The 15,053-nt window shown below is 44.0% G+C and overlaps 2 protein-coding genes across 2 annotated transcripts; both read left to right on the plus strand.

Moving 5' to 3' along the window:
- Positions 1 to 12,196: 12,196 nt before the first annotated feature.
- LOC127336244 (uncharacterized) lies at positions 12,197 to 14,434 on the plus strand. The gene is made up of 3 exons (XM_051363040.1): positions 12,197 to 12,700; positions 12,954 to 14,020; positions 14,115 to 14,434. Exons 1-2 carry the CDS (start codon positions 12,197 to 12,199, stop codon positions 12,963 to 12,965), a joined length of 516 nt encoding a protein of 171 aa, XP_051219000.1. The 3' UTR covers positions 12,966 to 14,020; positions 14,115 to 14,434.
- On the plus strand, positions 12,971 to 14,336 carry LOC127336251 (uncharacterized). The gene is made up of 2 exons (XM_051363046.1): positions 12,971 to 13,729; positions 14,115 to 14,336. Exons 1-2 carry the CDS (start codon positions 12,971 to 12,973, stop codon positions 14,334 to 14,336), a joined length of 981 nt encoding a protein of 326 aa, XP_051219006.1.
- Positions 14,435 to 15,053: the final 619 nt, after the last annotated feature.

Consider the following 15,053-nt stretch of genomic DNA (forward strand, 5'->3'; position numbering starts at 1 on the left):
AGATGCCTATTATGTCATTCATCGCAATTCCAGGAATATTGTTGTTGCGAGGCATAATAATCGAATGTCATAGTCATCATTCATTACAAACCATATTGTCTTACAAATTCAGATCACATGATCCATATTACACAAATAGTTGATCTATTGATCAACGAACAAACACAAGTTCATAGCGGAAGCGTAAATAGAAATGGACTCTCTAGTCCACAGGCCAACGTCTGACATCAGAAGATTCCCTAGTTGTCGTAGACATCTTGGTTGCCATCATCTTGATAGTTCTGCTCCTCTTCATAGTCTGGCCATTTGAATAGCCAGGGACACAGCCGTGAGTACTTTAAAGTACTCGCAAACTAATACTAATGTAAGTAATATCAAATCTAGTAAGGGGGTGCTAAGCTCTAGTTTAATTTGCATAAAGCCAATTTTAGTTCACAAGTATGTGAGAAAAGACTTATTCATGTGCTAACTAACTCAAGTGGGAACATTAGTGTCATTCCCACAACTCAGTTGTGATTCAAAAACAAGTCACCATTCCCCATTCACTTCACCAACATTTTCAAGAATCTGACACCGGAAACAGTATGGCCTTTCCAACCGTCCGTAACCGTGGACACGGCTATTCGAATAGGTTTACACTCTGCAGAGGTTGCACACTTGTGCCACAACATTTGATTTCATCCGTCGGGATAACCCCGAATCATCGTAACACAGTACGCAGATCATCAACCATAACCTTTCACTTACATACCCTAGTATAGGTACCTCTCCCCATGAGCTTGGCCTCCCAGTGAAGACCAACTGTCAACCTGGGAACTGCACAGGGCTTGGCCATACAATTCACCTCAATTCACATCATTTCTCAACAACGGAGGCAGCCTCAGCATAACCCCTATGATGTGTGTTCAGAGGGAACCCATACTAAGATATATAAACTTCTAGTTAAGCCCTACCCATAATCAGGTATTGTGGGTGTACTCAAAATTGGAAAGGTATCGCATCCACACCAATATCAGTTTTAATCAAAAATCACCATCTTCTCCAAGTCATATTCACCTTCAAAAATCATGCAATGGAATGACTCATCATTCCAAGGTTTCAAATTCACTTCAAGTCATATGTTCCCGTCTAGAGTAGTCAAGTTTTAGTATTTAGCACTAGCACTAATCATGAGGGGTGCTATCTTGCTTGGCTAGCTTTGAGACTAACTTTGCTACTCTAGTAACCTTCTTAACTTAGACCAAAGTTAACTATAAAAGTAATTTCTTCAAAAATCAAGTAAAACTTGTAAGGTAAAAACTTGGGATAGGATTGTGGTGAGTAAGGTAAGACTAATGGTGCCTTGCCCCAAAGGGCTTTGCAATTTGCAAGAATATTAGCTTGCAACAATATAACTTGCAATAGTCTAGCTTGCCTTGGTTGTTGAGGTGATCAAAGTTCTCTTCTTCTTCTGGGTAGAATCCTTCCTCTTCCTGGTATTCTCCGGTACTAACGTCTATACACGAATACGAGGATACAATCACCAAACTATACTTAAGTAGCCTTAATTATCCTTAATGGCTCACTCCAAATGATCTAGCATCCTCACTTAGCATTGCTACTTAAAATTATTCTAGGGGTTTCTTACTTAGTGTTAGAGAAAGAATTTCCTCTGATTATATATGTAAATGATAGTTTCCATTTAGTTCTTGAGGAAAATAATTTCCTCTCATTGAATCTCTTTAAGATTTAACTTCCTCAAATAATCATACATGAAATCATGTTGACCTAAGTCAACCATTCATCATCATCATTTGGGAAACTGATTTAAATGAGGTAGAATACCTCATACCATTTAGCAATGCTAATTATGATTTAATATCACCAAGTATTTCATGTGAGAGTAATTTGACCAGGGTCTAAACCTCTTATGAAAGTACTTGGGACAAGATTTAAATGAAGTAAAACACTTCATATGATTTGCATAATAGTTTTGGACAATATCAACTAACTAAAATAGCCATATAGTCCTTTATTTAATTTGGGTCATGATCACTCAAAGTAACCAGGCCATATTTTTGCATAAACAATTAGTGTAAGTTAAATGTGAGCTATTAGAGTTGAAATCAACTTAATAGCATTTTTGGTTGATTTTTAATAATTGTTTGAAGTTGTAAAAGTCTCCGACTTGTCATTTTTGTCACATTTATTCTACAAAGAAATTTGGTGTGCAACCAGCGTGGTTGGATAGAGCTTTTCATAAGCTTTCCAACAATATAAAATTCATCCAATTTGGTTGAGTAGATTTGAAACTATTTAATTTTGGAAAAGCATCTGCAAGGAATTAATTGAATTCCCAAAATTTGAATTCAAACACTTGGGCTTGCGCGGGAAAGGAAATTGGCCAAAACGAGGGAAACAAACTGGGCCAGCCCAGCTAGCGCTGCGGGCCAACTGACAGTGGGGTCTACACGTCAGTCACTCATTAACACCAAAAAGGTACATGCGAACTGGAGCCGTGCGATTAGAGGTGGATCCAACGGCTAACCGTCGTCGTCGACGACGAGAGGGAGGCGCTGGCAAGGCGGAGGTAGGGGGTCGGCAGCGAGCTTGGGCTCCGGCAAGGGTCGGCGATGAGGCAGGGCGACGTTGTCAATGACGGCGGAGCTCCTCGAACAAGTCGCAGGTCCTGGGGTGGCGTCTAGCTCCGGCGGCTTCTGTGCGGAGCACGGGCGGCGAAGTTGAAATTGGACGGCGGCGCTGGACAATGTTGAGTGGAGAGAGTGCGAGGAGGCTCAGAGGAGGGAGGGGAGTCGAGTGGCGTGCTCAGATGAGGAGGAGGAGCGCTCCTTTTATAGGCGCTCGAGGTGGCCGGAGGTCTGCGGCGAACTCGACCAGGTCGCGGTGATTCCGGCGATGGAGAGGGGTAGGCGAGGGCGGCGCTAGGTAGGTGCGGTCGAGGTGAAGCTAGAACCCTTGCTGGCTAGGTGGGGGACGGCCAGGTGAGCGCGGGCGACGTCGATGTCTGGCGGCACGACCGCGGGAAAATGGCGAGGTGGTCGACGGTGACGGCGCTTGCGAGAGCACGGGCGCGTGTCTGGCGGGTTGGTGCTGCGGCGGCGAAGCTCAACAGGTGGAGAGGGGGGGCCAGGGGTAGGCTTCGTTCGTCGTGGCGACAGGTGGCCGTGGCGCGCTCTGGTGCGTGCCCACGCCGTGATCGGCATGGTCTGGGCCGCTCTGGGCGCGACGCGTGCCAGCATTGTGGGGCCTTTCTCCGGCAATGGCGGCCACCGGTGGATGCAGGGGATCAAGGGGGAGTAGAGGGACATGATCACCAGGGCTAGATAGGGAAGGATCTAGGGTGGGCATGTCCAAGTGTGACATGGCCGGCATGGCCTTGCCATGGCTATGTGTGGCCTCCATTTAGGGTTTCTGTGCATTGGTGAGGTGGAGAGGGGACCAGGGGACAGGGTAGGGTTCAAGTGTGAGATATAGGGTTAGGCAAACACTATTTCAAATAGTGTTGGGATTTGATCATATTTGAAATCTCAAGTTTTTGTCAAATTTGATTGGTGCAATGAAATTTGAAAATTGAGAGAGGAGTGGATTGGACTTGCTTCTGATGATTCACAACACACAAGGGTGGTGGTGGAATTTGAAAATAAAGGAAATGCAAAAATTGCTAAGTGGGAGATTGTTGCATTTGATAAAAAGTCTCAACTTTGCATGAGCATAGAATTTGATCCAAGATGATTTTGACATGGTGGTCTTTACCAAAGTTGTTCACCTTGATGTGTACTGGAATGTGGTGCAAAGAATTGGGAAAGTTTGGTTTGAAAAACTTGAATTACAGGGGCTCAAAGTAGTGACCAGACTGAAATTGGCAGATTTGACCAATATCACATGTGATCACAATTTGAGTTCAAATTTGATTTGATTTGTGTTTCTTTGATTCCAAAAGTTGTAATAAGTGTTTAGTAACATAATAAAACTAATGGTGAAGGCCAAAATGGTCTAGGTCAAAGATTTGCAAAAATGGCATAAACCATATGTGAGGGTTTTGTGATTTTCTCACTTTTATTCTTTTCTTTTTCTTTGCTTCACTTAAGCACGTGTGAGGTTTATTTAGTGTTAGATTGAGTTGGGTAAAGGGGTTCAAACCAATTTTGGGCAATGTGGGCGCCTAGGTCAAGAATTGGTATTATGGCTAGTGCCACATATGCCTCTATGCATATGTTTTATTTTCTTTTTGTTTCTCACTTGAATTTGTTGGTAAGTACTTGGTTAGGTGTGTTGAGGTATTTCAAATCATCTAATCAAGGTAGACAAAGCAAAGTTCATCATTTGCAAAAAATAGTCATAGGCACCTAGGCCTTTTTCTTATTTAAGATCATTTCTTTTTATTTTGTTTTTCAAAGGTTGGTGAAAAGAGAGATGAGGTTTAGGTTTTAGTGGGGTGTACCTGGTCCACTACCATTTAGTAAAGTAAGAAAGGTAGGGTTCAAGATTTACATATTAGGGCTATATGCCCACATATGTCTTTTTATTTTATTTTGGTTTCTCAAAAATGACCCACTTTGACTTTGAGATGGTTAGGGTTTTAGGGTTTTGGGAATGTGTTCAAAATAATAAACAAACCATCATGGAAAAAACACAAGGGTTAGGGATGAGCACTATGCATAGCACTCTATGTAAGAAAAGTTTTTGTTGGTTCTCATTTTTGGAAAAAGGAAATTCATTTTCTCTTTGTTTTAAAATTTGGGATGTTACACCGCGTAAAGTGGATTTCTGATATGCAAGAGGAGATGCAATCACTTGACAAGAATGGCACATGGGATGTTGTGCCCTTGCCTAAACAAAAGAAGGTTGTCCGCTGTAAGTGAATATTTAAAAGAAAGGAAGATTTGTCTCCTAATGAGCCTCCGAGGTTTAAGGCAAGGTTAGTAGCAAAAGGTTTCAGCCAAATTCCAGGTATTGATTATAATGATGTATTCTCTTCGGTTGTGAAGCATAGTTCCATTCATGCATTCTTTGGTATCGTGGCTATGCATGATCTTGAGCTTGAGCAGCTAGATGTAAAGACTGCTTTTCTGCATGGTGAGCTTGAGGAGGAGATATACATGGACCAACCTGAAGGTTTTGTTGTGCCTGGTAAGGAGGATCTTGTTTGCAAGTTGAAGAGGTCCCTTAATGGTCTGAAACAGTCTCCAAGACAATGGTACTAAAGGTTTGATTCATTTATGCTTGCACATGAGTTTAAGAGAGCTAAATATGATAGTTGTGTTTATATCAAGTTTGTTAATGGATCACCAATATACTTGTTGTTATATGTTGATGATATGTTGATTGCTGCCAAGAGCAAGAAAGAGATCACTACTTTAAAATCACAGTGAAGTAGTGAGTTTGAGATGAAGGATCTTGGTGCTGCTAAGAAAATACTAGGTATGGAAACTACAAGAGATAGAAAATCTAGTGTGTTATTTCTTAGTCAGCAAAACTACATTCAGAAAGTTCTTCATCATTTTAATATGCATGATGCAAAGTCTGTTAGTACACCAATTGCTTCCCACTTCAAATTGTCAGCATTGCAATGTCCTAGTACTGATGAAGATATTGAGTACATGTCACGAGTTCCATATTCTAGTGCTGTTGGTTCCTTGATGTATGTCATGGTTTGTTCTCGTCCTGATTTATCATATGCTATGAGTTTGGTCAGTCGATACCTGGCTGATCCTGGTAAAGAACATTGGAAAGCTGTTCAGTGGATTTTCAGGTACCTTCGTGGCACATCCAAAGCTTGCTTGAAGTTTGGCAAGACCGGTGAGGGACTCGTAGGCTATGTGGATTCAGATTTTGCTGCCGATTTGGATAAGAGAAGATCCCTCACAGGTTATGTGTTCACTGTTGGTGGATGTGTTGTGAGTTGGAAGGCAACGTTACAATCTGTTGTTGCCCAATCTACGACCGAAGCAGAATATATAGCAATTAATGAAGCTTGCAAAGAGTCTGTTTGGTTGAAAGGTTTGTATGCTGAGCTTTGGGGAGATGATTCTTGCATTAACTTGTTTTCTGATAGTCAAAGTGCAATATAGCTTACTAAAGATCAAATGTTCCAAGAGAGGACAAAGAACATTGATATCAAGTACCATTATGTTCGTGACATTGTTGCTCAAGGTAAACTGAAGGTATGCAAGATAAGTACTCATGATAATCCCGCTGATATGATGACAAAACCAATTCCTGTTTCCAAGTTTGAGCTTTTCTCGAGCTTGGTTGGTATAACTGTTTAGCCCAAGTGGCTGTTGGCGCCAGCAAGTGTTTTTCTTTGTTGTTCAGGAGATTGTTGAAGTTCATGCTACAAGATGGAATTTGTCTCAAGGTGGAGTTTGTTGTATTGTGATACAAATTCATATACTAAAGGGAGGCTAACTTCTGACGAGCGGAGCGAGGCCCGTCACCGGAGGCTTGGGCCGAAGCGTAGTGGAGTCAGAAGTTAGCCCATACGTCGTGCCCTGCAGGGACGCCTGCGAAGGGGGGTGCGGGGGTCGGCAGCCCCCCCGTGGTACGGTACGGATCGTTGGCACCGCCTATATATACATCTTGTAAGCCGCCGGCTAGGGAAAAAATCAGATTATAAGATAACCCACGACATTTGTAAACACCTCCCGATATAGTGAAGTTTTGCTGGCTGGCGCCCGTGGTTTTTCCCCTTCTGTGTTGGAAGGGGGTTTCCACGTTAAATCTTGTGTCCCCTGTGTGTGTTCTTGTTTCGTTCTTCGTTATTTGCTTGTCGCATTTATAACAGGAAAAGCCACCACGGTGGCGTACAAAGGAACGTATACAGAGTGGTATACTATACCATGTTCGGTACGTATTACATATCTAACAATCCCCTTAATCTGAACCTTAGTAAGGTTAAGATTACGTTTAAACTCGACTAAAAGATGAGCAGACAAGGTTTTGGTGAAACCATCAACAACTTGATCCTTCGTAGAGATGAATTTGATGTCCAGTAACTTGTTGGCAACCCGTTCACGAACAAAGTGATAGTCAATTTCAATGTGTTTGGTTCTTGCGTGAAACATAGGATTGGCAGAGAGATAGGTGGCACCAAGATTGTCACACCACAAACATGGTCTGGCAGTAAGAGGAATACCGAGTTCTCGAATGAATGCTTTAACCCAAATAAGTTCAGCTGTAGCATTTGCCAATGCTTTGTATTCAGCTTCAGTACTAGAGTGAGAGACCGTTGGTTGTTTACGAGCACTCCAAGATATCAAGTTTGGACCAAGAAATATAGCAAATCCACTTGTAGCGCGTCTGTCATCAAGACAGTCAGCCCAGTCTGCATCTGAAAAAGCACTAAGAAGTATAGAAGAGGAACTCTGAAAAGTGATACCAGTGTGAATAGTACCTTGGACATAACGCAATATGCATTTGGTTGCGGTCCAATGAACAGTGGTAGGAGCATGAAGATATTGGCAAATCTTATTAATAGAGAATGCCAAATCTGGTCTGGTCAAAGTGAGATACTGAAGAGCACCAACGATGCTTCTATAATGAGTACAATCATCAGGACCAAGGGGAGTGCCGTCAATCAAATTTAATTTATCTATAGTTGACAAGGGTGTAGGTGTAGATGTGCAACCAGTCATATTAACACGAGCCAAGAGACCGGCAACATATTTGGCTTGAGTCAACACAAGTCTATCAGCAGTGCGCGTGACTTCAATGCCCATAAAATAATGTAAGTCTCTCAAATCCTTAATAGCATGGGCTCTGATACCATATTGATGTTGTGGGAACGATGCACTCTACCTGAGCCCGGTTACATATTAATATAGCATGGGAAAAGCCCCCACGGTGGCGTACAAAGGAACGTATACGGAGTGGTATACTATACCATGTTCGGTACGTATTACATATCTAACACGCCCTATGCATATCTGCATGGAATCTCATGGATAAAAGCATTTTTCCGAGACCTTTTTGTTAAATGCAGTTTTCCAAGACCTAGAAGTGTGCATGATGTTTAGGAACACAACAACATTCTTCTACTCGAGCCTCCTAAAGTAGCGGGATCTATAGATACTTCCATATCTTGGAGCTAAAATTGCAATGAGAAAGAAGATGCAACCAGTCTTAAAGTTCCACCATATGCCCAAATTTAGAGTCATGCCTAAAAAACAAGCGATGATGATCCAAAGGATCTAAGGGGGCACCCGCGAGGTGTCTCAGAACATCAACCAAACTAATCAAAGTAAAATTCGAATGAAGATGCAATAACAAATCTCACTCAATTCCTCTCAGATGGAGGAGGCACCCAGTAGCTACACTGCCATTTCCAACCATTGCGTGGATGGTGCCGTTGAAGTGGTTCCTGTCCCAGGGGCGTCCTGTTGGAGATATGCCCAAGAGGCAATAATAAAGTGGTTATTATATATCTTTGTGTTTATGATAAATGTTTGCATACCATGCTATAATTGTATTAACCGAAACATTGTTACATGTGTGTTATGTAAACAACAAGGAGTCCCTAGTGTAAGCCTCTTGTATAACTAGCTTGTTGATTAATAGATGATCATGGTTTCGTGATCATGAACATTGGATGTTATTAATAACAAGGTCATATCATTAAGTGAATGATGTGATGGACATACACCCAAATAAGCGTAGCATAAGATCACGTCATTAAGTTTAATTTGCTATAAGCTTTCGATACATAGTTACCTAGTCCTTCGACCATGAGATCATGTAAATCACTTATACCGGAAGGGTACTTTGATTACATCAAACGCCACTGCGTAAATGGGTGGTTATAAAGATGGGATTAAGTATTCGGAAAGTATGAGTTGAGGCATATGGATTAAGAGTGGGATTTGTCGATCCCGATGACGGATAGATATACTTTGGGCCCTCTCGGTGGAATTTCGTATGATTAGCTTGCAAGCATGTGAATAGTTCACAAGAGATGATATACCACGGTACGAGTAAAGAGTACTTGTCGGTGACGAGGTTGAACAAGGTATGGAGATACCGATGATCAAAACCTCGCACAAGTAAAATATCGCGAGACAAAGGGAATCGGTATCGTATATAAATGGTTCAATCGATCACTAAGTTATCATTGAATATGTGGGAGCCATTATGGATCTCCAGATCCCGTTATTGGTTATTGGTCGAAGAGGAGTCTCGACCATGTCTACATAGTTCACGAACCGTAGGGTGACACACTTAAGGTTTGATGTCGTTTTAAGTAGATATGGAATATGGAATGGAGTTCGAATATTTGTTCAGAGTCTCGGATGGGATCCAGGACATCACGAGGAGGTCCGAAATGGTCCGGAGAATAAGATTCATATATAGGAAGTCACTTTCCATGTTTGGAAATGATCCGGTGCATTTATGGAAGGCGATAGAATGTTCTAGAACCTTCCAGAACATATCACCATGGAAGGTGGAGTCCCGGTTGGACTCCACCAACCCTAACCAGCCAACCAAGTGGGAGGGTGGAGTCCATGGTGGAGTCCACCTCCTTGGTCGGCCAAGCAAGGGGGGAAAGGGAGAGTCCATGTCCCTCTAGGTTTCGTCCATATGGCAGTTTTTGAATTGGGGTCTTATTTAGATCTTTGGGCAAACCCTTGGGTGTTCCACCTATATAATGAGGAGGAGAGGGAGGGGGATGCCTTGAAGTTGGCCGCACCACCTAGGGCTCCCCTGGCCGGCGCCCTACCCCCTCTCTCCCAAACCCTAGCCTCTCTCCTCATCCATCTTCTCCCACAGCGCTTAGGCGAAGCCCTGCCGGAGATCTCCACCACCACCGACACCACGCCGTCGTGCTGTCGGGATTCCGAGGAGGATCTACTACATCCGATGCCCGTTGGAACGGGGATAAGGACGTCATCATCAACACCGAACGTGTGACCAAGTACGGAGGTGCTGCCCGATTGTGGCACCGTCAAGATCTTCTACGCGCTTTTGCAAGCGGCAAGTGATCGATTACATCAACAACGAGATCTAATCTCGTAGGCTTTGGAAATCTTCGAGGGTTAGTCACATGATCTTCTCATTGCTACCATCTACTAGATTGGATCTTGGCTTGTTATTCGTTCTTGCGGTAGGAAACTTTTTGTTTTCTATGCTACGAATCCCAACAGTGGTATCAGAGCCGTGTCTATGCATAGATTGGTTGCACGAGTAGAACACAATGGTTTTGTGGGCGTTGATGTTTTTGTTGTCTTTAGTTCATGTACTTTGCATCTTGCGGGATGGTGGGATGAAGCGGCCCGGGCTAACTTTACATGACCGCGTTCATGAGACTTGCTCCACGCTCGACATGCAACTTGTATTGCATTCTCTCTCACCATAGTGAAGATTCAATCTACTCTTTCTATTGACAACACTAGTATCACCGTTGTGGTTCATGTTCGTAGGTAGATTGGATCTTACTCGAAAACCCTAAACCACGTAAAATATGCAAACCAAATTAGAGGCGTCTAACTTGTTTTTCCAGGGTTTTGTGATGTGATATGGCCATGATGTGATGATGAATATGTATGAGATGATCATTATTGTATTGTGGCAACCGGCAGGAGCCTTATGGTTGTCTTTATATTTCATGTAATAGTATTATTTCAAAGTAGTTGTAATAGTTGCTACATGTGGTGAACAACCATGAAGACGACGCCATGGACCTTGATGCTACGCCGACGATGATGGAGATCATGCCCGTTGATGATGGAGATCATGTCTGTGCTTTGGAGATGAAGATCAAAGGCGCAAAGACTAAAGGGCCATATCATATCACATATGAATTGCATGTGATGTTAATCCTTTATGCATCTTATCTTGCTTAGATCGTGACGGTAGCATTATAAGATGGTCCCTCACATTAATATCAAGATAATAAAGTGTTCTCCCCTCTTATGCACCGTTGCTACAGTTCATCGTTTTGAAGCATCTCGTGATGATCGGATGTGATAGATTCTACATTCACATACAACGGGTGTAAGCCATGTTGCACACGCGGAAATACTTAGGTTTGCTTGACGAGCCTAGCATGTACAGACATGGCCTCGAATCAAAGGAAACCGAAAGGTTGAACATGAGTCATATGGATGATATGATCAACATGTTGACCATTGAAGTTACATCATCTCACGTGATGATCGGTTTTGGTGTAGTGGATATGGATCGTGTACCACTAAACAACTACTCCCTCCATCCCAAGGGAAAGGGCGTATATCTTGCAGCGCGGTTATTAAGGAGCGATTTGAGAGAGGGGAAAGAATCGCTACTTGCCCCTTTTGCCCCTGCATGCACGGTAGTAATGAGGGAGATTTCCTTTTCTTGTTGTAGATGCGGGTCTCTTCGTTTCTCCCAGAGGCTGTCTCCTCTCCCGTTTCTTCTTTCTCAACCCACGCGCCATCAATTGAGCTGCTGATCCTTGGCAAAAGATTACGCCCAATCGAAGAGGAACAAGGTATTCATCCATTGGGGAGCCAGGTTTGCCATGGATCACTCGGAAAATTGCACGGTGGAGATCAAGATCAGAAGTTTAGATGGAGGCAAAGATTAGATGGAGGCAAAGACAGTTTGAAGTTCAAAAAAATTCACCTCCTATAAGATCTTGGCGCCATGGGTGGTCAGTTCGTCATCACCCACCTCTTGTTATTCCTCTGGTTCTACTGCAAGCATGGCCGACATCGATTTGAACGACCCAATAAACTGGGATGAACTTGATGATTTCGATGGGGAGGCCCGAGAACTTGCTGGTGATTTCTTCTTCGAAGTGGAGAGCGACGAAGGTAATTTATCTTCCTTTCTTTGTCTTCTCCGATGTGCTGTGCTAGGATTATTCGGTTTTCTTATGGGATTATTTTTTGGGCAGAGGAGGACAGAGAGGATGGTGAAGATGATCGGATGAATTCACGTCCTCAAGCTGGCAACGGGAACAGCCAAGAGAGACGTACTCTCGGCCTCACTGGTCGCCGAGGACCTCTTTTCTTTGGCGAGTCGAGCACCGGCGCACGCGGCCGTGGCGAGGCGAGCACCGGCGCACACGGCCGTGGACCTCTTTTCTTCGGCGAGTCGAGCACGGGCGCACGCGGCCGTGGCGCGGCGAGCACCGGCGCTCACGGCCGTGGACCTCTTTTCTTCGGCGAGTCGAGCACCGGCGCACGAGGCCGTGGCGAGGCGAGCACCGGCGCACACGGTCATGGCTCTCCGTTCGTTGGCGAGTCTAGCAACACCGATGCTGAGCCTGAAGTCGTTCGATACCCTCTCTTCGACGACGTCTTCATATTCACAAGTCCGTCCATCGCCAGACGAGGCCGTCTTGGGCTATCCGGCCGTGGCCGCGGTAGCTGTCCGCCGTTTAGAGGTGCTGCAGCTGCTGGTCGTGGAGCAGCGGGAGCTGCTGTGCGCGGTGGTCGTGCTGGTCGCGGCCGAGCAGGAGCTGCAGTGCGTGGTGGTCGCGGCCGAGCGGGAACTGCTGTGCGCGGTGGTCGCGGCCGAGCAGGGGCCGGTGCTGGCCGTGGAGCAGCCGGTGGTGGTAATGTCGATGGCCAGGAGCAGGAGGCAGATAGAGATGGAGCAGCCCATGGTGGTAATGTCGATGGCCAGGAGCAGGAGGCAGATGGAGATGGAGCAGCCCGTGGTGGTAATGGTGATGGCCAGGATCAAGACGCAGATGGAGAAGAAGCTGCCGATCACCATGCAGGTATGTAGTGGTACTGTTCATGTCCTTGATGATCAGCATGCACGTACTGGCCATATGCCTGCTTGTAAATTTGTCCATATGGTACTGCTTGTAAATTTCCAATGGATCATGTGCATAGTTCTGAAAATATTATTGGAACCAAAGTAGATCATCTCCATATGCTACTGTTTGTGTACATTAGCATAGTTCTGAAAATATTATTGGAACCAAAGTAGATCATGCCATAATGCTAATGCTATGCTACTGTTTGCAGTTCTGCCATTAGGAAAAATGGTGAATGTACGTAGGGTTTACAGTGACGAGGACAAAAGAATAATTCTCGCAGTCCTCTTGCGTAAAACAAAGCCAACAGTGTTGAGTAACGGTGTAACCAAGGAAGTTGCGGCACAGTTTATGGTACCATTGCGAGTTGTGCAACGTGTATGGTTTGATCATCTTCAAGGTATTGAGAATGTTTGCAACAAGAAGCCTCTGAATTGTTGGTGTAAAAGAGTTGAAGTTGACCCCCAAGCCATCATGCAAATTCCTCCATCCAAGAGGACAACTTTGAAGGACCTTGCTAATGAGCTGGGCATATCAAAGTCCACCTTGCATAGGAGGTTCAAGGAGAAGGAGTTTAGGAGGCATTCAAATGCCATCAAACCTCGTATCACGGATGATAACAAGAAAGCAAGGGTCCGCTATGCACTCTCTATGCTAGACCCGGACAGCGAAGATCCTAAGTTTCAGGGCATGTATAACATCGTACATATGGATGAGAAGTGGTTTTATAAAACCAAGGGTTCTCAAAATTATTATTTGGCCAATGAAGAGGAGGAACCTTACAGATCATGTCAAAGTAAGCACTACATTGACAAGGTCATGTTTCTTTGCGTCGTGGGTAGACCAAGATATGATGATGATGGTAATTGTACTTTTGATGGTAAAATTGGTATGTTCCCATTTGTGACCGAGAAGCCGGCGGAACGTCGAAGTGGCAACCGCCCGAGGGGAACAATGGAAACTAAGCCATTGAATGTTAAACGTCAAGTGAGTCGGGAGTTCCTTATTGAAAAAGTGTTGCCCGCTATCAAGGAGAAATGGCCGTTGGAGGATCGTTGGAGCCCAATATTCATTCAACAAGACAATGCAAAAACGCATGTGTTGCCAAATGATCCTGAATTTTTAGAGGCGGCTGCTAGGGGTGGATGGGACATTAGGCTTGTTTGTCAACCTCCGAATTCACCGGACACAAATATTCTTGACTTGGGTTTATTCGCCGCCCTCCAATCTTTGTTTCAAAAAAAATCTCCAACATCTATTCTAGACATTCTCTTGAAGGTACATATTTTGTATGGTTGTTTTAGTTGCCTCATTTTTTGTTAGTTTTACTTGCCTCGTACTCATGTGTATTTATGTTGTTGTTGTACTTAAGGTTGAACAAGCTTGGAACGAGTACCCGGCTGAGAGGAGTAACCGTGTCTTCTTGACACATCAAACGTGCATGGTGGAGGTCATGAAGCTAATGGGGGAGCACCGGTACAAGATCCCTCACATAAGGAAGGGGGTTCTCCAAAGTTTAGGGATACTACCTGAAGTGCTAAATGTTGATCCCGCAATTGTAAACGTGGCTAGAGAGTATGTAAATGCGGAGTAGAGAGTTTGTTGTAATGGTCAAGAACATGACAAGTTTGTTGTAATGGTCAAGAACATGCGAAGTTTGTTGTAATGGTCAAGAGAGTATGGTGCTGAAAAGATGGCAAATGTTCATGTTGCTGAAAATATGGTCTCACAATTCATCCCATCAAATATGACTTGCATAACATTAATAGTCTGACTTGCATAACATGAATAGTCTCAAATAAAGATGGCATACAATCTCATACCACAATCTCCAATATTACTCCTTAATTCCTCTAATCTTCATGGAAACGGTACACACCGTTGTCGTCAAGATAGAAGTTCGGATGATGAATGTCAAACATCACATCAAATATGACTTGCTCACCGTTTGTGAGCACATCAAACTGATGCACCTCTTCTCCTTCCATCACCGGAGCAACATCTTCGACTCCCTCCATCACCGGAGCAACATCTTCGACTCCTTCCATCACCGGAGCAACATCTTCGACTCCTTCCATCACCGGAGCAACATCTTCGACTCCTTCCATCACCGCATCAACTTCGATTCCTTCCATCACCGGATCAACATCTTGGTATCCTTCCATCTCCGGAGCAACATGTTCTACTTCTTCAATCTCGGGAGCAACAAGTACATTATCCAGAGAATCGAGCCAAGATTCAAAAGTGTTCTGCAAATCAAATACCCACTGTATACAAATTCATGTAAACATATGCAACTAGCTAGGGCATA

The sequence above is a fragment of the Lolium perenne genome, chromosome 1 (genome assembly GCF_019359855.2).
Source record: "Lolium perenne isolate Kyuss_39 chromosome 1, Kyuss_2.0, whole genome shotgun sequence".
NCBI classification, from domain to species: Eukaryota; Viridiplantae; Streptophyta; class Magnoliopsida; order Poales; family Poaceae; genus Lolium; species Lolium perenne.